The 25,341-nt window shown below is 37.3% G+C and overlaps 1 protein-coding gene across 5 annotated transcripts in view; it reads left to right on the top strand.

Moving 5' to 3' along the window:
• Window positions 1-733: 733 nt before the first annotated feature.
• Window positions 734-25,341, top strand: part of RAB28 (RAB28, member RAS oncogene family) — a 113,915-nt gene continuing 89,307 nt past the window's right edge. For 2 of the 5 annotated variants that reach the window (XM_081795493.1, XM_060655423.3), the window contains exons 1-4: window positions 734-1,035; window positions 5,645-5,741; window positions 10,868-10,956; window positions 22,855-22,984. In XM_081795493.1, coding sequence (XP_081651619.1) covers window positions 961-1,035; window positions 5,645-5,741; window positions 10,868-10,956; window positions 22,855-22,984 — 391 coding nt within the window. In that variant the 5' untranslated portion in view covers window positions 734-960. The remainder of the gene's footprint in view (window positions 1,036-5,644; window positions 5,742-10,867; window positions 10,957-22,854; window positions 22,985-25,341) is intronic. The other 3 variants (XM_060655425.3, XM_060655427.3, XM_060655426.3) reach the window with 2 other exon arrangements.

The following is a 25,341-nucleotide window of genomic DNA, read 5'->3' as shown; positions in this document are numbered from 1 at the left end:
CACTCGTGAGAGAAGGAACGCAGAAAAGGCAAAAAGGTGTTTGTATTGTCATGAAGATAGTTTTGACTTTATTGGGAACCCCCCAAGGGTTTCTCGTACCACACTTTGAGAACTGCTGTTCCAGGGTACTTGCTAGATTAATGAAACATCGGATTCTGTTCGGTCGAGAAAATTCACGGTTTGAGAGATCAGAATAAGCGCTAGAGCTCCGTTAAACGGCAAGCCACTATTGCTGTGCCCCCGAAGGCAGCGCGATCCCGAGCGACGTCCGCGGCGTTCACGCTCCTCTGGGTTCTCCACCCCCGGCGCCCACACCACTTTCAGAGGCTCCGCCCCAGTGCGCTGCCCCTCGCAACCGGCTTCCCGGGCGCCTGGAGACAGGCCCCGCCCCACCGCCTTCCATGGCAACCGTGGCGCGCAGCCCAGGCGTCTACGCGCCCCCCTCCCCCTCGGACTAAACCATTTGCTTCAGGGACCTTCTCAGGAGGTGATGGAAACACGGGAATATGATACGACGTCTGAGAGCTCCTCAGCTTCCACTTTTCTACCTGGTTGGAACCCTATATTTTAGTTTTATGCTTCACAGCTGCCCCTGCGAGAGGAGCGCCCATCTCTCCCTGCTCGGTTCGAATGCCTCCCCCATCCCAGGCCGGCGGATGGGTCGGCTCGCCAGGGAGGCTCGCGGTCGGCGCGGGTTGGCCCAGAGGAGGGGGAGCGCGACCGACGTAGCGCGTGGGGGGGGCGGGGCCGCGCTCAGGGGGGAGGGGAGGTAGGCAAGATGGCGCCCGGCGAGTGATTCACCCTAGATACGTCCAGCGGCAGCTGAGACACCGGGGCGGGGGGTCCTGCCCCCACGGTCGCCCTTCCTCCTCTCCCCCACCCCCGGAGACCCCCCCCCTACCCTTCCTCCCTCTACCTCGGGGTGGGGGTGGGGAGGGCGAGCCTGGTTCCCGGGACACCATGTCGGACTCTGAGGAGGAGAGCCAGGACCGGCAACTGAAAATCGTCGTGCTGGGGGACGGCACCTCCGGGAAGGTCAGTCCTCCAGCGGGCCCGCCGTCCCCGGCCTGCAGGAACCCCGGCGCGGTCCCGGCACCCCCCTCTCCCCCCCCCCCCCCAGCCTTCTCCCCGCCGCTCTGCGTCGCCTCATTACCCCAAGGGCGGGGGCCCACCTGGTCGTGTGGCCTGGGGCCAGACACGAAGTAGGCGCTGGGTGAAGGCTGACGGAGCTGTCCAGCTCCCATTAAATTAAAAAAAAAAAAAAAAAAGAAAAGAAAGAAAGAAAGAAAAAAAAAAAAAAAGTCACTCCCCAGCTCTCTCTGCCCGGATCTCGAACTCCTACTTCTTCAAGAGTCGGGCCAGCATCGCCCTCCTGGGAAGCTTTCCAGCTTCTCGCCTCCGACGACTGGCAAGACATCTGCCAGGGCCTCTTACTTGTTCTTCCTTTAGTCCAGGACGCACTTTGCCTCCGCGCCCCCCACCCCCGCCCCTCAGTCTCCGCGCCGCCGGCCGCTTTACGGTTTCGGATACCAGCACTGCGCTGGCGGCTGCCAGGAACTTGGCTCTGGAGTCAGATTCCCTGGGTGCGCCTCGGGGCTCCATCGCTAACTGGTCGGGGGCAGCGGAGGGCAAATTCTTAACCTACTTGGGCTTCATCGGTCAGGTGGGTATGGAGAGGGGTCGCCTCAAAGGGTGCAGTGTGCAAATGCACATGAGATGTGAAAACCCACGTAAAGCTTTCAGAACGCGGCGTGCACCCAATAAACGCCGGTTGCTGTTTGATGGCGTCATACCTCGTCGTCGCTGCCGCTCATGCAGCACCTGTCCGCACAAGCATTCATTCAACAAGTACCTGGGCGCTCCTAGTGAGGGCCGGCTGCCGAGGGGGTACGGCCGCCCTCCTGCCGAAGGGGATCCTTGCTTAGGGTCTAGCCTTTGGGGACGGTTGGTTGAGACCGAGTGCGCGAGAACATCCGACAGCCAGTCTCCTGGCTTCTTAGACTGAGGCTTTTAACTCTGGGTCGTGGAGCTCCGGAAATGGTGTAAAATCCTCTCTCGGTGCTTGCTCTTTGGTGAGGGTCCACGGGATCCCGAAGGGTCAGTGACTCTCCCCCAAACAAAGCGAAGAGCTGCTGCCCGCGGTGCCTTCACACCTGTCGCTTCTGTCAAAGGCGCCCACGGTTTCTGGAATCTTGCTGCAGCCTGTCGCCGTTCCTCTCCTCTCCCTGTTCCCAGCCAGAGTCTGCAGAAACGCAGGTGGTCATTGTCCACCAGTGTCCGGCTTCACCGATCCGTGTGACTGGTGTAGCTCGGACCCTGGCTTCTGTGGCGACGCCTGCTCGTTACATCTTCCCTGGCAGTCGGCCCTGCAGAGCTGCCCCTGGCTTTGTGGGATTCGAGTTCCCTGGGGCACCTGGGAGAGGTGGCATCCACATGCAAAATGGGGAGCATTGCGTTGATTTCCTTCTGCCTTTGCGGGTGGAGATTTTGTTACTGATTTTTATTGCCGAGGAAAAGCGACCTCGTACCCTCTAATGACCTTTGAAGGTTTTGGGGAAGCAACTTTTTGAATAGTTCGACTGTTTTACATAAATCGGCATTGTTTCTAACACTCTTATTTAATAAAAAAAAGATTAAGTTGTGTATTTGTATGGTTTTATTCAATTTCCTTCTGAATACCTTCTAATCTTTCATCTCCTAAATCTTTTTACATTCAGCTCATAACTGAATTTATTTCCTGTTTCAAGTTGTAATGACCGTCTATAGCACCAATACACTTGTTTAAAGAGACAAAAATTTCCCTTTATCCTGCATTCTATCATAAGTCTTTAAATTTTTGCTCATTTTTTTTTTTCCCTCCTAGTATATATCAGTCTTCATACATGTGTGACTCAGTTGAAATTTGTTCATCATGTTGTATCTGGGCTTTTTATTTAGACTGCCATATGTTTTTTTTTTTTTTTTTCTTATTGTTAATTTAATGTGAATAATTGCAGTTTTTCATCTCTTTATAAAATTCCGTCTAGTGTAGGACAGGGCATAATTTCTCTCCCTTCCATACTGTTGAATTAGGACTATCATTCTGCTTCAGAGGGTAACAGTGGTAACTCTTTATGGTGTTCTGATTGAGTCTGTCATCTCGACTAATCTATTTGAAAGTTGTAAAGGCATTTTCTGCCAGAGATTCTCAGACACAGACATCAGGATCTGAACGTTTTTTCTCTTGGTATACCAAGCTTTTTTCTCCTCCATACCCTGTCCAGCCCTCAAGTTACTGGCTGCTATCAACATCCCCATTCTGTTTCCTTTACTATCCTTTTATGAATTCGGCCTCTCTTTCATTCTTACTTGTATCCTGATTCAACGCCTGACTCTTTTTTCTAGCATGATTTTTTCTTGTTAGTTTTAACTGCTGGCATTTAGATACACATGGACGGAGGCAGTGGAATATTGAGATAATCACTAACAGTTTCTCCAGGAGAAATATAAGCTCCTCCTCCTAATAACATGTGTTTCTATTTCTTTCTGTTTTGATTCATACTTTTGATTTTATTACACATTTCTTAAGATTTTTTTTGAGGCAGAATGTTCTTTTTTGGTCTCTTTTTTTTGGTATTAGTAAATGTAATATTGGTAAAAATTATAAGCAGAAGTTCACCCCAAAAAAACCAATATAAAGAATCAGATAAAAATGTTTCAGATGTGGTAGATGATTGTTTAAGAATGATATTTATATAATGACTTGTGAGAACTTATTTGAGTATGAAAGAGGCAGAAAGTCCAGATGATTGAGGAAGTGCTTACCACTGATTCAGCCGATTCTGTTTGTCCAGAGATGGTATAAGAACACATGTTAATATTCTGTGTTCCCAGTGACCTATGCTTTTGACAGATTGTACTTTATTCCGATAAAAATCCTAGCTTTACGTTTGCCTCAAAAGTGTGAGGGTAGGGCTTTCAGAATCTTGCAGTCCTGTTTCCAAGAAAAGAACCTTCGAATTTTTCTAAATACTCATCAATGTAAAAATACTGAACTTTGAAAACCCTAAATGAATGGGAAAAATTACCTTAAATGGCACGATGCTAATGCTATATGTGCCTTGAATTTCTCTTTGTCTTATAAAAGTATATCAACCATCCCTGTGTTAAACACTTTGAAACATCTGTACTAAATAGTGGTATTTTTCTCTAGAACTATGAGCCTCTTAACAGATTTTGCACTCTAAGTTAAACAAGCTTGGTGGCATAAATAAAGCTAAATGAAAAACAAAAAGCTTTAAAAAGGAATGCTTACCTTTTTCATTCTAATCTCTTAGTTTTTATACTATTGTTCAGGGAAGCCAAATAAATTTTCATTTGGGTGTAGTGAGTTTATTTCTCAGTGCCTGGGAGAACCTCTTTCCTATGGTGCTCAATAAATATTTGACCAAATATCTTAGAAATTTATTACAAGTTCTGAGTGTTTAAATAATAAAAGAATTGGAGTGAGGGTGTGCAAATTGTTATTTGTGTGAAAAATCTGGTTCTTGTGTCAAAAGGAATTTTAGGTCTTTTTGTTTGAAGGAATTGAAATGTGGCCAAGTTTTCTTTTGCATTACTGCACTTATGTCATAATTAATTATACTAAGTTATCTTCGAAATTTTATTTTAGTTTTCGTTATTTTGGGAGTTGACATCTAATTTTAACTTTCAGAGTAAAAAAGGGTAATTTTCACTTAACTTTGGGAGTCTTGCTTAAAGAGCATAAAAGCTTCGTGAAGCTGCCTTTCTCCTTTTTGGTGAAGTGTACAAATAAATAGTGCATTTAATGTTTAAGAAGGCTTTAAGTTATTGAGTTATTTCAGTTGTTACCAGAGTGATGATTCTACTTTGATATGAAATGGTACTCTAGAGTTTTGAGTACAACTTTGAGTTTTTATTTAAAAAAAAATGTGTATATATATATATATATATATATACACATCTGTTCTGGTTATAATAATCTTGTGACTTTTAATCTTTATGGTTGTTGGATTGAAGATACTTATTTTTGCCTATAATATTAGTCTCAAAAATGCTTTTTAATTTTAAAGATAAATATTATCACAGTCATTCTATAGGATCATTTTCATTTAACATCTTTAATGTAGAGAAAAATTAGACATTTAAAGACACTTTTTTGTGGGGAAAAAAGAAATTATATAAACAGTCTTTCCCCCTTTTTAATTAGTACTGCTTGTTATTGGCTGAGGGCACAAATACTCAGAATATTTAACCTCAGAAATGAAACTTAGAATTCTCTGAAATTTGTATTCAACTGATATCTATAGATCTACATATCTTTAGTCGTGTTGTTTGAGTTTTCTTGTTGATAGATCTCAAATTCTGATTTCCAGCAAGAAGGAGCTTGACTGACTATCTGGGGATTTAAAGAGATCCAACCCATTAGCCTGTTGTCCCCACGGATAGTAGTTGCAAGTGAATTTACCTGGGGGAGTGTTAAGTCCCTCCTCCCCTTGCAACTGATTAGAACTGCTTAAAGTTGCTTGTTGGATTAATGGGAGTGTAAATACTAAGATTACTTAATAAGGTTTAGTAGTGATTTTATGTTTACATTTCTACAACAAAGACATTAATTTTGGTTTTCTATGCATCAATTTTTTAGACCTCCTTAGCTACGTGTTTTGCTCAAGAAACTTTTGGGAAACAGTACAAACAAACTATAGGACTGGATTTCTTTTTGAGAAGGATAACACTGCCAGGTAAGAGACTAAAAAATCTTAACATAGTAAATTGTATATATCTTACAATAAGAGACATAGGGAGACATGCAAAATAAATTTGGGGGTCGCTTCTGTGTGAAAATATATATAATTAGCAAATCTATCTTCAGAGGTTAACTTTCATCAGCATCTACCATGACGACGAATTGTCTATGGGCGTGAGAGAAAAGTTTATATACTCCCCTACTCTCCTGCTATTTTTGACCACTCTACACATTTTTTTGAGGATACATAATAGTTGTTTATAAAATTCTAAAAAGTTAAAAAAATCAAATGCTGTACAATTATAAACAGATATTGTATAAACTAAATGTGAAAAGACTGGAAAGGATTATTTTTTTAAAATATTATTTTGATTAGCCTCTGCTTCAGTTTTTTGTTCGAGAGAAAGTTGGAACAGAAGTATAATGTAGCTATGGAACTTCTGTGCTCTAATATGTGAATGCTGTTTTATGCAAGGCAGCATGAAATTGCTGGCATTTAATAGACCACTAAAATTTAGGGTCCCTAGGCACTCATAAAAATACAGTTTGAGCATTCAAGATGTTTCAGTTCACCATGCAAAGAAACTATTTAGATGCCAGTTGCAGCACATTTTGTGGGAAATACAGGGAAATAATAACAAAAAGAGAGTGGTTTCTGTTTTAAGTTAGTTTCTGAACAATTGGGGCTTTAAAATGCTCTGTCCATTCATTTGTAATGGTTAAATTATATGTTTAAAGTATTTTATTAAAACCAGTTTATCTTGATTGACTTTCTGAACCAGTCCATCCCTCTCCTCTCTGAGGAAACACATTTGAGTAAAAACGGTTGCAAGTATAGCGTCAGATTCATATACTGGAGCATGAGTGATATAGTGGGGCAGGGGTTTAATAAATTCCAATATTATTGAAATATGTTAACCTCTCAAGCATCCCATCTATCAGACATCTCTCTGTGAAAGCTTTAGAGCAGCTAATGAAAACTCTTGGTAATTGAAGGTATTCTGCATATCTCACTGGTAATATGCTCTATTATATTTTGTGACTGAATGCAGCTACCAATGAAGAATGCATTAAAAGATACAGTGTGACAAAAGATTTCCAACTTTCCATTCTAAGTTATTGTTCAGCAAGAGGCTTAATGAGAAACATATGCATATTTTGTTTCAATTGTATTCACTTTTAATCTATTCAAAACTGAAAATCTCATTTTATTATTCTCACTAGTGTGGATAGGTCAACGCTACATTCAGAATTTTTACAGCAGTCACTGGCAGAATACATGCTCAAATCATGTAATATACATGCTGGAAGCTTATTTTTTGCAACAGTGTTTTCAGGGATGCCAATTGTACAGAGAACTTTAATATGTATATAATTATTGACTGTTTTTGATGCTAATCGGCAAAAGCATCAGCTTTCTGTACCATTAATATTAGTTTTTCTGACTTTTTTAGTTCAAAGGCTTAAATAAAGGAATAAGCACCACGCAGATAATAAGATATTTTAAGACTGGTTTTGGACATCTTATATATATATAATATGTATGTGATGATTTCGGATTTGTTGCACAGTGTGACCCATTTTAAAGTTTTGATGACTTTGTAAAAATACTTGGTATTTTTTGAAATCAACATTTATAGTATAATATTTTAGAGTTAGAGAGTACTTCTATTAAAAATGATGTTAGGAAATTGATAGTCCAATGAATGTGTATTTTAATATTCCTGATTAAGTTTTTATTTTGATGGGTAGAGTTCCAGAAAAAAAAACATTTTTTTTAAGGCAGTTGGTTTTATGCTGCTTAATAGACTCAAAATATGTTAGAAATTTCAGCAGGAAGAATTATTTTAATATAACTTGATTTTATACAATTAATAGTATATTAACAAATGAGATAAGTAAATTACAAGGTTCATAGTATATCCTTTATAACTTCAACCTTAATTTTAACTGTGTCAAATGTAGAATGATTAATATTTGTATCGCTAGCTAAAACATTATAGACAGCATTATTGAATTTATAGAGTGTACTAGGCAAATCTAATGTTTGTTAAGTATTCTGGTAAGTCTTCTGTCCATTCAGATTGTTAGAGGTGTAATACCTCCTGTCCATCTATTGACATTCTCTTCATGCAAGTTTTCAAGGTCATTACTTTGTAAATATTCATCCATTTTAGTATATTTCATGTTCCGGTATGCTGTATAGTCTGGATGCAACCACTGTGCAGATTTTACTGCTTAAAATAGTGTATCTGTTAGTCAGAGATTCTGCTGATAGAGCTTCTTAAGAGCCTTAGTCAAAATACTTTCAGGAAGCTTGTGGGTACAGTCCAGTAAACAGCGTTCTACTGTGAAAAGGATTTCTAAGTCTTTAGTACAAGAAGTGGGCAGACTTGTGTTTTTAGTTCCATCTTGACTATGCAGCACTTTAAGTAAGGTTAACCAAGGCTCCAAGTGTACTTTTACAAGGTCACTGTTGAATCCTCTTGGTGGCTTTGATTCATACCAAAAGCAACTTACCTGTATTTTGTCACCTCATTTATTTTATTTTTTTCCCTGGTTACATGTCGTTTCTTACTGAGGAGCAGGAATTTTGTAGCATTTTACATTCAAGATTAGATTGCTGACAATTTCCTTAATGTTATTAGTTGGAAATTTATGTTAGATGGATTTTTGGTTTTTAAAAATTTTATAGTATTGATTACTTGAATACTCATACATAGGTTATTAGGTATGTCACTTTGAAAATATACTTGGAAGCTTTATATGTTTATGTTTGGGAAAACTGAAATGAGTATTAACTTGAATTTCATCCGTATGTGATTTTGTTTCCCAAATAGAGGACTCTCATTTATTTTTATTTTTATTTGTTAATAAGCCTAAAATTCAAATGTGGAAGTTAAAAATATGTTTCTAGATATATGAAATGAGTAAGAAATTAGTATCATTTGTTGAAGCTATACTGATAGCAAAAGTGTTTTTTTCCCCCCCAGCTTTGGCTAGCATTGTGGGTTATCAGTAATGCCTAACTATTTTTATTTGTGAGGCACTAGAATATGTATATTAAGGAAATAAGAAATAGTAAAGAAATAAGCCAACAACAACCAACACACTGTATTTGGAAAGGTATGGATTTAAAAAATACCTGCAACACATGAATATAAATCAAAGCTTCTTGGATGGGAGACAATTGAATAAACAATGTAGAGTCTTGAAATGATGTAGTCAGAATTTGGAAACGTGTAATGAAACTCATGTTCCTAAAGTTGTAGTTAAGGTGTTCACAATAACTAATTCAGATAGGATCTCGCTATTAGAATTTAAAGAAAGAACAGCTTTCTATTTCTTGATATAAAGTTAAGTGATAGGAGTTATTGACCTTGAAGAAAATGGGATTAAATGCCTTTTATTAAGTGTTGCCTAAAATCCTGTAAGAAAGTTAATTTTGTTAAACACTGTTGGTTTGAAGTAAATAAATGACTGTAAGAGTGTGCAAGTAAACTGGATAGAGTACTGCCTGTTTATCTAGGGGCTTCTGAAGCTGTCTGACATAGATCTAGTGACTTCTGGCCCTTTCTCACCTGCTTAATTTGAGACCACATCAGAGGAGAATGAGTTCAGCTTTGAATCTTGAAAAATTTAGATTTTTAAGTAAGTGGGTTTATCCCAGTTATTGGATACAGTCTTAGTTTGTGACATTTTGGTTTTCACATTCATAGAGCTTTAAGAACATTTTTGTCATTACTCTGTGAGCCTTGACGGTGTATGTGGGAATGATGACGAGTGATAAACTCCAGGAGCTCTCATTAATGCCCATGGAAGTTCCCCATGTAAATCCTTTGCCCATTGGCAGATGCAACAGACCCACCTCAAAATAATGGAAAGACTGTATTACAAACCCAACAAAACTTAGAGTCAAGGGTAAAACTTGGCTGGTTAATCCAGTGTTATACTTGCTTTTCAGTGGAATGGTGAAACTGACATTCTCCAAGTTGAGTGTTTTGCATTGGTATAAAAATTCATGTCTTTATAATCTTTTTTATTGTTGCTTTTGAAGCAAGACCATTTTTTGCTGTCTTTAGGTTTTTATTTTGAGTTTTCCTTATTTGCAAATCATTCAGAAAGATACATTTGTAGTATGGGAGTTCATTTTGAAGGTACTAATTGAGACTTTGTCTAACTTTGGAGAAAACTGTATGGTTTTCTTAGGAGAAACAGTTTGAAATGTTAAAAGCATGTTGGACATGGTCTTTAACTTCTGGGGTTCTGCATTGATAAGAGAATAGCTTATCTCATAAATTTTTGGATCAGCTGAATATTTTGCAAAATAGAAAAAAGAAATTTAAAGATTGCTTTTTAGTGTTTTAAAATGCTTTCATTATGCTTGTGTGGGGAAGATTTACACCATTTTATGAAGGCTTCGAAGCACATGTAATAGTTTGTTTCACCGGAAATTCTTTGAACAGTTATAAATGTATCATAATATTTAGTGAAATACTGGGTATCTATCCTGTTACGAAGATAGCTATCATATGTGTTTATATTTTATAGGTTAAATTTGAAAACATGTAGTTTTAAAAAAAATGTGTTTACTATTGCATGTAATAGGTGACATTCAAATTTTAAAGGTCCATTAATTTGAGTTGAAACTCTGGGTCCATTTTTGTACTCTATTATTAATCTATGAGTATTAGAAGCTATGGAGTTTACAGCAAAATTCATTATGTGCTATAGGGTAGGTTAGTATATACGGCTCTATTTTTATTTTTTAAGTATATATTTTTTTACCCCACATATAAGTGCTTTATTGTTCTATTCTCTGTTTAAGAAAATTACTGTTTTTTTAAGTTTTAAGAGGTTTATGAATTAAATCTTTCTTTTGTTTTGAAGGTGATTATAAATACGGTTCTATAGAAATGGGGTAAAAGTATAAACCTAAATTCCCCCACTATAATATCTTTTGGCAACGTTATTTCACAGTTCCAAATATCTGACCATAGGAACATGCAGAATAAAAGGCAAAATAGATTCATAGTTTATCATTGTGACTTAGTGTTCTCTGAAACTGTATTCAGTTATTTTGTTACTTATCTTTTCTGCATTCTTATTTTTATATTCAAGGAAACTTGAATGTTACTCTTCAAGTTTGGGATATAGGAGGACAGACAATAGGAGGCAAGATGTTGGATAAATATATCTATGGAGCACAGGTATGACATTCTGTGATTATTCCAGTATTAAAATATCTTCTCCCAGCACATATAGCTGGGTACACGCACGTGCACACACACACGCACACACAGACACACACACACACACACACACACACACACACACACACACTATAACTTGATTTTTATCTGATATGTGGAGAGACTGATTTTATCTTTGTGCTAATCCTTTGGTTTCATCGTCCCCAAATTATGTTTGGAATGATTTGGGTCAGGGAACTGGTGTGACTGTAATACCTTTTGTATGCTTACTTATATTGTTAGGTATTATGTCAGCAGTTAAATAAATGCATGATAAGTGATATATTTATTAGCTGATTTGGTTATAGTGACTGCTTTCAGAATATTCAAACTGAATGAAAAATATAGAAGGGAAAAATTTAATTTCATTTTAAGTTGTAAGGACAAAAAGCATATTTATATATTTTTGTGCTATAAAATGGTTTACTAAATGTTTATAATTGTTCAGATTTAATACATATATGAATCTATTATATGAGCAAACTAAGTATGAAAAATTATATATATGAAGCACATACAATATCTTAACATAATATATGATATCTTTTCAGAAGAAAATCTATATGGAAGGAGAAAAATCACTCAAATAATTATATAACACATTTTTTTTTGGCAACATGAGCTTATATGGACATAATTTATAAGTTGCTAAATTATTATACAAATAGAAAACATGCATGGTAGTGATATACTTTAAAAAGTTAATTATTGACATGCTATTTAGTTTTGCTTTTTCTTCCACTCTAGTGTGTGTCTTTTACACCATCATGAAGCATTAGAGGGGGTAATAGCCATAACCCTTATTTGGTTCTCTATTGGAGTTTAATGTTTTAAGTGGGAGGATTTTACCTTGGTTATGTGGAACTATGTTTGTAGGAAGTGACAAAGACAGGAGACAGAGTCAGACTGTTAAGCACTGTTCTGTATGCTGATGCTTGGCATATGCCATTGCCTTATTAATTTTGGATGGAAAATAGATTCTGAATTATTTTCTAAAATATTCAGAGAAAAGTACATGAAGCTCATCTGGTTCTGAATCATTTGTGAAGGCCCTAGAGTATTGGTTTTTGCACTATTAATATATAGATTTGGATCTTAGAACTATTTTTTCTATGCGTTTTCTTCTGCATTGTTCTTTGTCTCCTGAAACTCTTGTTGCTTATTTAGCATTTTTCACTTGTAACGTATGACTTAATATTTTATGCGTATTCATTTTTCTTTTAAAAGATGAGTCTCAAGATTTTTGTGTCTGGCTTTTTGTTGTTTAATTTTTTCTGTTTTAAACTGATTATATTTAAAGTAGGTATTAAGCTAAAGAAAAATTTCTGGACAGAGATGTGTGGGAAGCCATAGTTGTTATTTTATTCCCCTTTTTGGTAAAATTGGTTTCGAAAATAGTAGTCTCTTTCCTCTTTGTCCATTAAAGTATACCTTCAAGGGTGCATATTGGACTTAAAAAAAAATAAATATTAGATGTGTCAAGCTTCTCATAATATTTGACTCTGAATGTCAAATAAAGTAACTTTTTATTATTTAGATTTATCTAGAGAACAGGAAATTTTATGACTCTCAGGGCAAATAATAATATGAAATTCAATTAATGAATTTTTTTTGACTTAAAAATTGAGAGAATATAGTGCTCATGATTTGGATTCTCTTAAATTTACCTTCAGATCATTAAAAATTTATTATTTGATTTATGTAAATTAATTCAGTTTATTAATATAAAATTATATATAAAACTAATGATGTAAAATTGACAGGATATAAAGTTAACCATTTTAAAAGTATGTAATCAGTGGCATTTAGTGCATTCACAATGTTTGTGGCCATTCTTTTAAATCATTTTTTTTTACAGTGCATATTTTATGCTATTATGTAACTGCTTAAAAATCAGATATTATAGGTTAAATTTGTAGAAATTAAAAACATTTCATCTTTTCTGAGAGGACCTGACTTCAGTAGGATGTCTTCATTCTCTTCTTGTACCTCATATCTTGTGAGAAAGAGCTTGTTATATTTATATTCCTTCTTAGAACTTGTCAAATAAGATTTCTGTTTTGAAGGTACATGGGAGGTTTTTTCCTTTGGATGGTACCTTATATTATTTATATTTTACAATTTCTGTGAATGTTATAAGCATATGTCTTGTCTCATTAAACAACAATGTAGTACAGTATTTCTGAGAAGTTCATGAACATTTCCATGAAATTGTGCCAGGAAATGGGGAATTCTGAGGTGATAAAATGAATTATCATAAATTAATGATAACATAGTAAATTTTCCCTGCTTTCCAGAGATTCTAAACTAAATTATGCATAATACATAAACAACATTTACTAGTAGTTTCTTTTGTAAAATATATGTAGATTAAAAAAATTTTTTTAAATGTTTATTTATTTTTGACAGAGAGAGAGAGACAGAGCACAAGTGGGGGAGGGACAGAGAGAGAGGGAGACACAGAATCCGAAGCAGGCCCCAGGCTCTGAGCTGTCAGCACAGAGCCCGACACGGGGTTCGAACTCACAGATCATGACCTGATCGCAAGATCATGACCTGAGCCGAAGTTGGATGCTCAACCGACTGGGCCACCTAGCTGCCCCGATATATGTAAATATTTTATCTAGGCCAGAGAAGCTCAGACTACAATTCACTACCATAAATTGGAGGAATGTTACTTTTTAAAAATATTGCTTTCAGAAGCATTCTAAATAGTATTTTAATATACTCAATCACTTTATATTGTGTAGTCATATAATTATTCTTCAGAGTGGATCTGTACTTTTTCCAGAGTTCTTGTAGATGCTTGTGTTGGTTATGAATACTTTGTATTTTGGTATACATGCTACAGGATAGAAATCTTTCAGAAATGATGTTTTGACTGGCTGTTTTGAGGAAGGACATCAGTTTACTGTGTATTTAGGATTTTCTTTTAGGTTCTCTAACTTCTGTATGGTGTATGGAAAGCCTCATCTTATACATACCTGGGCTATTAAGCTAATGAATCTATTTTTCTTTTTTTTTTTAATTTCTTTTAATGTTTGTTTGTTTGTTTATTTATTTATTTATTTAACGTTTATTTATTTTTGAGACAGAGAGAGACAGAGCATGAACAGGGGAGGGGCAGAGAGAGAGGGAGACACAGAATCTGAAATGGGCTCCAGGCTCTGAGCTGTCAGCACAGAGCCCGACACAGGGCTCGAACTCACGGTCCGTGAGATCATGACCTGAGCTGACGTCAGACGCTTAACCGACTGAGCCACCCAGGCGCCCCAATGTTTATTTATTTTTTGAGAGAGAGAGAGAGAGAGAGAGAGAGACACCGAATATGAGCGGGGGAGGGGCAGACAGAGAGGGAGACACCGAATCCGATAAGCTCCAGGCTCTGAGCTGTCAGCACAGAGCTGACTCGGGGCTCGAACTCACTAACCGTGAGACCATGACCTGAGCTGAAGTTGGACGCTCAACCAACTAAGCCGCCCAGGTGCCCCTTGAATCGATTTTTCTGAAAACATTTCTTAACATCAGAAAGAGGTTTACTTGTAGGCTGGGAATGAACTTAGATTCAAATGGAACTGATTATTTCACCCCGTTCACATTTTTCCCCTAGTAGCATTAAACTTCAGCAATCGTCTGTTGAACAGTGTTGGTTGAAACAAAATTGGATTGACACCCAAGAAAGAATTAATGAGGTATTTTGACAAGAACTAGTTCTAAGAATTGAAGTATTTCCCAGTTAAATTCCCAGATTTTAAATTAACTTAAAATTTTCTAGGAGTCTTCAGAAAGATGTTATAGGCTATTTTTCATAGTGGTTACGAGCAAACACACAGTACATAGTGTTTAGTGCCCTGTAACCTGTGGCTAACAGAGGCTAATAACAAACCTCAGAGAAGGACTGGGTGTTTCATTTTTGTAGCTCTTTCCGTCCTGGAATCTAAGTGGTTTGCAAACACTGCCCTACTGAGCATAAACTCAATGAAGTGTAGTCACTTGTAAGGCAGAACATAACTACTATTGTGTGCCAGTGCCCCCCACAGATGAGCTTGCCTGTTAACCAGCTACAAAAGGATTTGGTTGCCTGGATGGCAGCTGGGGAGAGAGCGCATCTCAAAGCTGGACTCTCTGAGACCCTCTGCTGTCTTTTACTATGCATTTTTAGTTGGCTATTTGCCAGCTTAGAACTGATTACACACCTTTCTCGGATTAGTGTTCCTTCTTACACAGCAAAGTATGTGTTGTTAGGACTGTGGTATAATCTGTATGGTCTAATCCATTTCTGCGTATAAAAGGCTGTAGATTATTTGTCATACAAATCAGGGAGAAAAAAATACCTGCTTTGTGGGATTTGGGACCCTTTCAGTTTTGGGAAGGTTAAATGGTGTACATACTGTGTGGGTTGAATTTTAGAACTAAATCTGTGGAGTCACCTACAGGACTTAAATGTTGCCACCAGTGCTTACGTTTCCTTGAAGACTTCAGTGTTCCTTGGAGAATGGTTTCTGCCTGGTTAATGACTCGTCGTGTTCATCAGATATGATGATCAGTAGAGAGATGAAAACAGAGTGCTGTGTGAAGAGACTTTATGTAATATTTACCAAAAGTGTTGAGGTTTATGAAGAGAAGGGTGATAGTATCTTCTGGGGAATTTTAGGTGGAAAAAGTGAAGTGAAGGCATAGAAAATATAGGGAATTTTTGTTGAAGAATTTGAAACTATGGAAGAATGTATTAAACTTGAAATCTGATTTCCAAAAGTCCTATCAAAAAGATTTGGGACGAAGAGGAGCAGTTGGAGGGTAAGATGGGAAGAGCAAGCATGGGGCAGTGTGGGGAAAAGATGGAAAAAGATGAATGGTAGATAGGAGGGTGATAAAAGCCCATCAGGGACAGGAGACGTGATGATGGATTTCGATGGCCACCGGCTTGCCAAGAAAATGACTTCCAGCAGTTCCTGGTAGATTCTTCATGGGTTTCCCCTGTTGCCAAGATGCGTTGCATTTCTGAGGGAGTTACACCTTCTTGTGGCTGAGAGGATTCTGACAGTTTTCTGGAAGCAGTCAGAAGAGGTCTGGATTGATGGATGTGGGGAGATACTTAGGCATTGGGGGTGCTTGTGTTCTAGGCTCCTGAAGAGGTGAGTACTTAGAGGTCTGGCTCTGGGGTAGACTACAAAGGAATTAAACTGGAAATCAGTACTTGAAAGATAGCTGGAAAAACTCAAAATCTATGAAGGTTTAAAAACATGTTTTTCAATAACACAGAAGTCTCCAGAGAAGTTTTAAAGTATCTTAAATTAATAAAAATTGTGGGAGATAGCAAAAACAGTGCTTAGAGGAAAATGAATAGCAGTGAGTATATATATTAGAAGAGAAGAATCATCAGTAATCTAAGCTTCTACTTTGAGAAACTGAGAAAGAAAAGCAATTTAAGCTTAATGAAAGCAGAACCAAAAAATAATAAAAACTAGAGGAGAGCTCAGTGAAATTTTAAAAAAAGAAAATAATGGAGAAAATAAAACCAAAAGCTGGGAAACCTCTAGCCAGGTTAACCAAAAAAAAAAAAAAAAAAAAAAAAAAGAGAGAGAGAGAGGAAACACAAATTAATGAGGGACCATCGCTACTAATCCCATAGGCATTAAAAGAATAATAAGGGAGTAACATAAATAACCCTATGGCCAAAAATTTGCTCATGTAGATGAAATAGACCAGTCCTTTGAAAGACACAAACTACCAACACTCATACAAGCAGCCTGACTCCCAGGCTTGGTATGATTTCCATTCTTATAAATTTGTTAATGTATGTTCTGTGGCCCAGAATGTCATCTGACTTGGTGCATATTTCATGTGAGTTAATTGTGAGTTAATTGATTTTCTCCTTGCTTAATGTAAAAGTCAATGAAAAAGGGGCATTGAAGTCTCCAACAATGCTAGTGGATCTGCAGATTTACAGTTCTATCAGGTTGCCATTACATATTTTGATAGTCTGTTGTTAGGTGGGTATACATAAAGGGTTGTTATGTCTTCTTGGAGAATTAACTCCTTTATCATTGTGCCAATTTCTGTACCTAATAACTTTCCTTATTCTGAAGTCTGCTTTATCTGAAATGAATACGAGTATGCCAGTTTTGTTTTCATTAGTGTTAGCATGGTATTTCTCTATTCCTTTACTTTTAATTTGTGTCTTTATATGTAAAGAGAATTTCCTGTAGTCATCGTATAGTTGAATCTTGGTTTTTCATCTATTCTGATGATCTGTCCTTTAATTGATATATTTGGATCATTCACATTTAAAGTGATAATTGACGCATTTTGGTTCATTTCTATCATACTTGTTTTTTATTTATGTTTGTCTTTTGTTTCTTTTTCCTTTTCTCTTTCTCTTACTGTTTTATTTGAGCATTTTACCTTCTCTCTTTGCCTATTAGTTATACTTGAACAATTTTTTTTAGCAATTGCTCTAGCATTTCCAGTATACATTTTTAACTAGTTTCAGTCCACCTTCATCTGACGCTGTATTGTTTTGCATGTAGGTCACATACTTCATGAACGCATATTCTCCATTCATCCCTCTTGTCCCTGTGACACTGCTGTCATTCATTTCACTCACCCATATGTTATAATCACTCAATACATTGTTAGTATTGTTACTTTAAACTGTTGTATTTTAGATTAGTTAAAAATAAGAAAATAAATGCTTTTGTTTTATCTTTACTTATTCCTTTTCTGAAATTCTCCTTTTCTTAATGTAGAAATGAGTTTCTGACCCATATCATATCGTTTCTTTCTCCCTCAAGGGCCTCTTTTTTTTTGTTTAAAAAAAAATTTTTTTTAATGCTTATTTATTTTTGAGAGATAGAGACAGAGCATGAGCAGGGAAGGGGCAGAGAGAGAGGGAGACACAGAATCTGAAGCAGGCTCCAGGCTCCGAGCTGTCAGTACACAGCCCGACGCGGGGCTTGAACTCATGAACCATGAGATCATGACCTGAGCCCAAGTCAGATGCTCAACCGACTGAGCCACCCAGGCACCCCCTCAGGGGCCTTTTTTAACATTTTCTCTGGGGCAGTCTTGTTAGCTCTGACTTCTCTCAGGTTTTGTTTATCTGAGAAAGTCTATTTCTCCCCCACTTATAAAGGATAATTTTACATATAGAATTCTAGATTGGTCTTTTCCTTTCTTTCAACACTTTAAATATTTCACTCCATTCTTTTCTTATATGGTTTCTGATAAGAAATTCACTGTAGTTCTTATACTTGTTCCTCAGTAGATAACATATTCCCTCTCACCACCCCTTCCCTACCCCTAGACTTCTTTCAAGATTTTCTCTTTGTGTTTTGTTTTACACAGTTTGGATGTATGCTGTGCCTACATGTAGATTTTTTGGGTATTTATCCTACTTGGTGTTTTCTGAGATTTCTACATCAACGGTGTGGTGTCTTTAATTGATTTTGGTAATTTCTTGGCCATTATTACTTCAAATATTTCTTAAGCTCTGTTCTCTTTTCTCTTCTGGTGTTCCAGTTATATGTATGATATACAAATCAGAATTGTCACATAGTTTTTTAATGTTCTGTTTTATTCATTCTTTTTTCTCTTTGCATTTCAGTTTTGGAAATTTCTATTAGCTTATCTTCAGGCTCATGGATTCTTTCCTAGGCTGTGTCTAGTCTACTGATGAGACCCATCAGTGGCATTCTTCATTTCTGTTACAGTGTTTTTGATAGCTAGCATTTTCTTTTTGTTATCCTTTAGTGTTTCCATCTCTTTCTGTACCTTATCTACCGGTTCTTGCGTGTTGTCTACCTTTTGTACTAGAACCTTTAAAATATTTATCATAGTTGTTTTAAAGTCATCATCTGATCATTCCAAAATCTGTATCATATTTGAGTCTTACTCATATTCTAAGGCTTACTTTTTCTCTTCAAAGTGCCTTTTAATGTGCCTTCTAATTTTCTGTTGAAGGCTAGATAAGAACTCAGGTAAATAGGCCTTTAGTGTGGAGCTTTATGTTAATTGGCCAGGAGTTGGTCTGCGTTTAATGTTTGCTGAGGCTCTAGGTTCCAGAGACGTCAAATTCCTCTAGTGTCCTTGTTTTTTTTTCTCCCTGTCCTTTTAGACATCTCAAAGCACTCTTCCTCAGTTGAAGTTTATGTTTTGCAGCTCTTTCAAATGTAGTATACTACTATTATGCCGGAGCCCAGTTGGTGTCGTGGTGAAGTGTAGGGAGGGGGAGGGAATTCTCTCATTCTGTGCTCTTATGACTAAGTCATAGCCTTATGGTGGGCCTGTGTCCCTGGGCTGTGACCTTCACAGGTATTTATTAGCTCTTCCCACTTAGGTGACACAGGATGGCTAGAAGGAGCTAGAGATGGGAACTTGTCCTACCCCCATGTGATATAAGACACTCATTAAGCTTTATTCCTGGGCAGTGTGCCTTTTTTATGGCTAATACTCTGGGCATATTTACAGTGGTAATGTCTCCCTCCCCATGTCAGAGCCATGTGGGGATCTTTCTTGATTCTACCGAGAGGATGTGGTAGGGTTTCTGGAGGTAAAATCCATGAAAGTGTGGGGGTACCCCCACAGACTGTGTCGCCTGGTAGTTGTTCATTCTCACAGTGGAACACAGGCAGCCTCCACCAGTTTATCAAAATTACCGTTTAAATGTTCCCACCGTTTCCTGGCTATGGTGGCTTCTGTGCCAGGTTAGCATATTTGGGCTGTGACTCTTTGGATTCACCTGTCTCCCCAGATTTCAGGGTGGCGATTTACCCTGCAAACTCAGCTCTCTGTTTTGTCCAGAAGAGTCATTGATTTTGTTTGTTTAGATTTTTTCTTACTGTAAAGACAGACATGATGACTTCTTGGGTCTTTACGTGTCAGAACTGAAGCTGAAAGTTCTAGAACTTTTTTGTGTTTTGATGTCTTTTTGGTTTTCCCATTTCCCTTTTTGGATTTTGACCACATTGGTATAGGTTAGAACTGATGAAAAATTGCCATATTAGGAGCAAAGATGGAATCATAGTTTTTACATTAAGTGGTATTGAGAATGGGGTATATGATGTTTGGTTTGTGGATAGCTAGATTAATGAAAGGCATTTAACCTTTTGCCTTTCTCATGACTTCTGGAAGATTCATACTTATTGATCTCTGAAAAATACTGACACACACTGGTTTAGCTCTGGAATTGGCCAGCTTTTCCTTAGAGAGCCAGACAGGAAATATTTTAGGTGTCACAGGCCGTACTGGCTCTGTTGCAGCCACTCAACTCTCCAGTGGTAGTACAGAAGCAGCCCTTGATAATACTTAACCAGGTAAGTATGACTGTATCTCAATAAAAGCTTATTCACAAATATGGGCTTTGAACTGAGTTTGACTTGGGGACCATAGTTCACTGACTTCTGGTATATAATAGATACCTATTCTAAGCTTAGTGTTTAGTTTTTATTCTAAGCTCTGGTCTAGTACTGATCATTAAGGGTTGTGGCCATGTTTTATTTGCATCATATGCACGTACTGGCCCATGTTGAGATGAAGATTTTCACATACTGATTTAGAAGGGTTCCAAACATCTTAAGGTTTAAGACTCATCGTGGGTCAGCAGCTCAATCTATGAGTTACAAAAACTATCACAGAGTTGCCTTGAAAATGTGATTCTTACTCACTCAGAATAATAAAAATTCCCAGTATTTGTGTAGTATGTTAGTTTTTAAATAAATCTTTTTGTTACTTCCCATAATCGCTTAGACATGGCAGCTATCATCAAGGTAGATTACAGAAGCGTTGCTCAAGATCAGTGGATGGTAGGGCCAGGCCAGGACTGCAGTCCAGCAGCGATCTGACTTTCAGGGCAGAGCTCCTTCAACACAATATGGGATATCATTCGAGTCAACTGAAGGTGGAGTCAGTCGTTTGAAGATTAGCTTCCTTTCTTCCTCTCTTCCTCTCTTCCTCTCTATACGTGCTGCCAAAATGAGTACTGAAGATTAGTTTTCTTCAGAGGCCAGTTCTGGGGCATTATTCTTAATAAGAAAAGTGGGCTTGTGCTGATTATTTCAAATAATTCTATTGCTGGGCATTATTTCAAAGCATTTAGGAAGACAGAAAGAAGTGTCTAAGCTACCAAAATGAATCAGACAAGTGATTTTGCATGAAAATTATAGAATATTTAAACTGGAAGGGATGTTAGAGACCATTTACTTTCAGTGATCTAATTTTAGAGGCAAACAACCTGAGACCCAGAGGAGCTAAGTGACTTAGGGGCCAGTGTAATTTAATAAAAGAACATGGTCCTAGAAGGTTATAATAGTAGTATGCTATTCTCTGGCTTGAGAAAGGCAGTTGTTAAATTTTCGGGAATTTTTGTGAGCCAGTCGTTAAATACATTCATGATTAAAAATACATAAACTCATCAATTATATTAAAAACGAAGATATATGCTCAAAATTCATTACTAATCATTTTACCATATATTTTCTTAAGTAGGTTCTTGAAATTATTGATGTCTAATGTACCTGTATGGTTCAGATGCAATATGGCTATGTCCTACCCAGCTTTGTTGAGTGAAGTGACATTGATAGCTTGAAAATGGCCACAGGGGAGTATTTGTACCACAGAAATAGGCAAATGAGACAAATAACACTCTACCCTTCCCGACCCCCACCACGGCGCTAGCCAGTTTATTAATATTTACCAGCATATCACTGGTCGTTACTTTTGTGTTCTATACTTGTCTGTTTATGTGCCTGGCTGCAAGACTGAGTTTCTTGAGGTTTGGAATTTATATCCTTAGGACCCAGCACAATGCTTGGCATATAGTTGGCAGACAAATGCTTATAGAATGCATGAGTAGACTTTATATTCACACAGCCCTTGATTCAGATCTGGCTTCCTCACCTACCCTAGTGGTAGTGGTATGTGACCTAAGTATGGGTGACCTTTGTTATTGTAGCCTCTCCTTATTAGTAAAATGAGAATAAGAGTTAGCAGCATTAGATGATTATTGTAAGGACTAATGAAAAGATCTAAATATATGTCTAGATGGATAGTAGGTACAAAAATGTAGTAAAAGTTTGTGATTATATCCTAAGAAGGAGGAGACGTAAATGCTACTAGGGTCCAGACTTAGACTATATGCAGAGCTTTGTATTAAGTGTTTGACCACGAACTGGATGAGAATCAAGAATGTGGCACTGTTATTTTTGTGTGTGTACATACTTCTCCTTCCCACACAAAATAATGGGATATATTAAAAGGAATATGATATATAAGAGGCAGGAAGCAATCCCTCTGTTGTATTTGGCTTTGTTCAGGCTCTTATTACAGTATCATGTCCAGTTTTACATTGCTCATTTTAAAGAGGATGTCAAAAAACTGTATGTAGTGTGTCCTGGGAAGAACCCAACAACTATGATTAAAGAGATAGAAAATAGGTCCTTTGAGGCAAGTTTAAGGAATTGAGTTTGTTTATTCTGGAAAGGAGATGGTAAAGGAGTCACTTAACTATCTTCAAGTACATGAAGGGTTATTACAAGGAGGATACCCCAGTGTTGTTCTCCAAATGCACAGAGGACCAAAAGAGGAAATCGACTTACTTCATTTAAAGAAAATTGTGTTAAACACTAAAATTGACTATCAAGGGATGTCATGGAATCTCATTTTTGAAAATATTTAGAAAGAGCAGCAGCAGATGGTTATTTACTGGAAGGTTTACATGTTTGACCTCATGAAAGTAACAGGCAGGATTGTAGACCTTTGCAGCCTTTTCACCCATGATAGGATTTTTTCGTATTTGTGGTAGCTCACCACGTCTATGCCAGGTATCTTACAAAAAGTTCTGTAACTCTTTTGTGACAGGGAATCCTGTTGGTATATGATATTACAAATTATCAAAGCTTTGAGAATTTAGAAGATTGGTATTCTGTGGTGAAGAAAGTGAGCGAGGAGTCAGAGACTCAGCCGCTGGTTGCCTTGGTGGGCAATAAAAGTAAGTCATTAATGCTTCTTTCTGTATCGTTGTTTATCTGCCTATCCTTTAGTCTTTGTTCCTAAACAAATTTTGATGTGTAGAAACATAAAAGATACAGCTTTCCTGGAGTAAGTAAATTGCTTGAAGAGAAAGTTTGCATGGATGTATACGATCTTTTCAGTGACAGTTCTGATGCTTGATCTCACTGCCCTGCTGCTTTGGCCGATTCCCGTTAAGGTAAGTTCTGTTCTGAGAGTGTGTGTTTTGGCTTCCTGTGGTCTAAGGAAGCAGCACGGACTATTAAGAACAGCAACACAGCTGCAGATTTTATGATATTGCACTGCAGCTTCAGCTCTGCCCCAGAGATTTTGAGAGAGAGATTTCATTAAATGATCGCCCGTTGTAGGGAAGAGAGCAGCGTCGGGTGGAGTTTTGGGTGTCTGGTTCCTTGCTCCTGTTTCTCGCAAACTCTCTCGCAAAGTTTCTCTCTAAACTTTGAGATTAGTTCTAAAGTACAGATAATTGCTTGTGTTGTTTTGTCTTTTGAGAAAGAGTGTATTGGGGGAGGAGTCGTGTGTGGTGAAAAGGGTGGATAATTTTTGAGATCTGTCAGCTGGGCTATTGTATACGGCATATAAAATTATAAGGCTGAATTTTGTACAGGACTGTTGGTTCATAGTCCTGCAGTGCAGTTACCTGGAAAAGGAGACCTTAATAAGGGTTTTTAAATATATAAAATATTATAATATGACCTAATCTTCTACAACTATTTGAGGTCACAAAAAGAGAAAATGAATTTAAATTATACCATGGAGGATTTAGGTCAGGAAGAGTTTCCTGACTACAAGCGTTGTTAAACCAATACCCAAGTATACTACCAAGAGAATTATCTTCTCCAAAGGTCTTTAAAAGTATAGTGCATTTTTTTGGTCTGTAATTATTTAGGAAATAGTACTTCCTGAAGGACTAAACCAAGATTTCTTCATTATGTGGTTTTGCACACTTAGATGAACATTTAATAAATCCAAGCCTTACTTTAAAACCATTACAAAACAGGTGTGGATATCATTTCTCTGAAGAGTTAAAAATACACATTTTATAATAGTGTCTAGAAAAATAGTATTACAGATCATGAAATGGATGCCTTGGGTACAGTTTTTTTTTAAGTTTTAGGTGAATTTTACTTTTCTGTTCTGTAAATAATTCTAATTGAGTGAATCTGATGCTTTTCAATTCATTGAAATTCCCCTTTAGAAATCATAAGTTTTGGTGACCTTACCTTCTATTTCTGAGTGCAGCTTTTCATTTTAGGAGACCCATCCTTCCTTCCTTCCTTCCTTCCTTTCTTTCTTTCTTTCTTTCTTTCTTTCTTTCTTTCTTTCTTTCTTTCTTTCAACGTTTATTTTTGAGAGAGAGACAGACAGAGAGAAACACAGAATCTGAAGCAGGCTCCAGGCTCTGAGCTGTCAGTGCAGGGCTTGATGTGAGGCTCAAACTCATGAACCCTGAGATCATGACCTGAGCTGAAGTCGGACGATTAACCGACTGAGCCACCCAGGTGCCCCTAAAATTGTTTGTGTTTTTATGAAAATATAGTAAACAGAAATTTGGACTGAAGATTGAGGATACTCTTAGGTAAGGATGAATTATAGGTTTATTTTTACTAAAAATTGTGTTTTATTATGTTTAAATATAAAGAGTACCTAGAGTAGGTTAATGAAGTAGCCAGTAGAGGAAGAGATTTGCTTTAATGAAATAGAATTAGTAATGACTAAATTATTTCAGTGTATAATACTTAAAACAAGTTTATTTTTTCCATATTCTGAAAGGCTGTAAGGCACTAGTTAGTGATTTTTTTTTGTAGTATAGAAGACTTCAAATGAAGTATTGAGTCATGGTTAAGATCATAGGACTTTGAATTTAGAGACTGCTTTTACAAGGCCAGGTTTTTTCACTTAACAGCAGTGTGACATCAGATAGGTTACTTTATATCTTTATACCTCAGTTTCCTCATCTGCAGGTAAAGATAGTAGTTTCTGTCTGATAAGGTTAAAGATTAAGTGAGATTTACATGGAAAGTGCTTAGCATGAGGTCTGTATACTGTAAATGCTCAGTAACTATTATCATCATTATTATTATTAATCACAATAGCCTTTAAAAAACACTGACTATAGCTTCAATTTGAGTGATCACAAATTACAAATTAGTACAGCTGAAACAGACATCTTACAAAAGTGGCCTGGAGGAAATGGTTCCTAGAGAATTCCTTTGTCACTATCTTATGCCTCATTTATTTCTTAAAAAAAATTTTTTTTTTAAGTTTATGTATTTTAAGAAAGAGAGGCACACGGAGTGGGGGCAGAGAGAGAATCCC

The sequence above is a fragment of the Panthera onca genome, chromosome B1, assembly GCF_046562875.1.
Source record: "Panthera onca isolate mPanOnc1 chromosome B1, mPanOnc1 haplotype 2, whole genome shotgun sequence".
Lineage (NCBI taxonomy): Eukaryota > Metazoa > Chordata > Mammalia > Carnivora > Felidae > Panthera > Panthera onca.
Note: the sequence above shows the minus strand (reverse complement) of the source record. Positions and strands in the feature narration are given on the sequence as shown.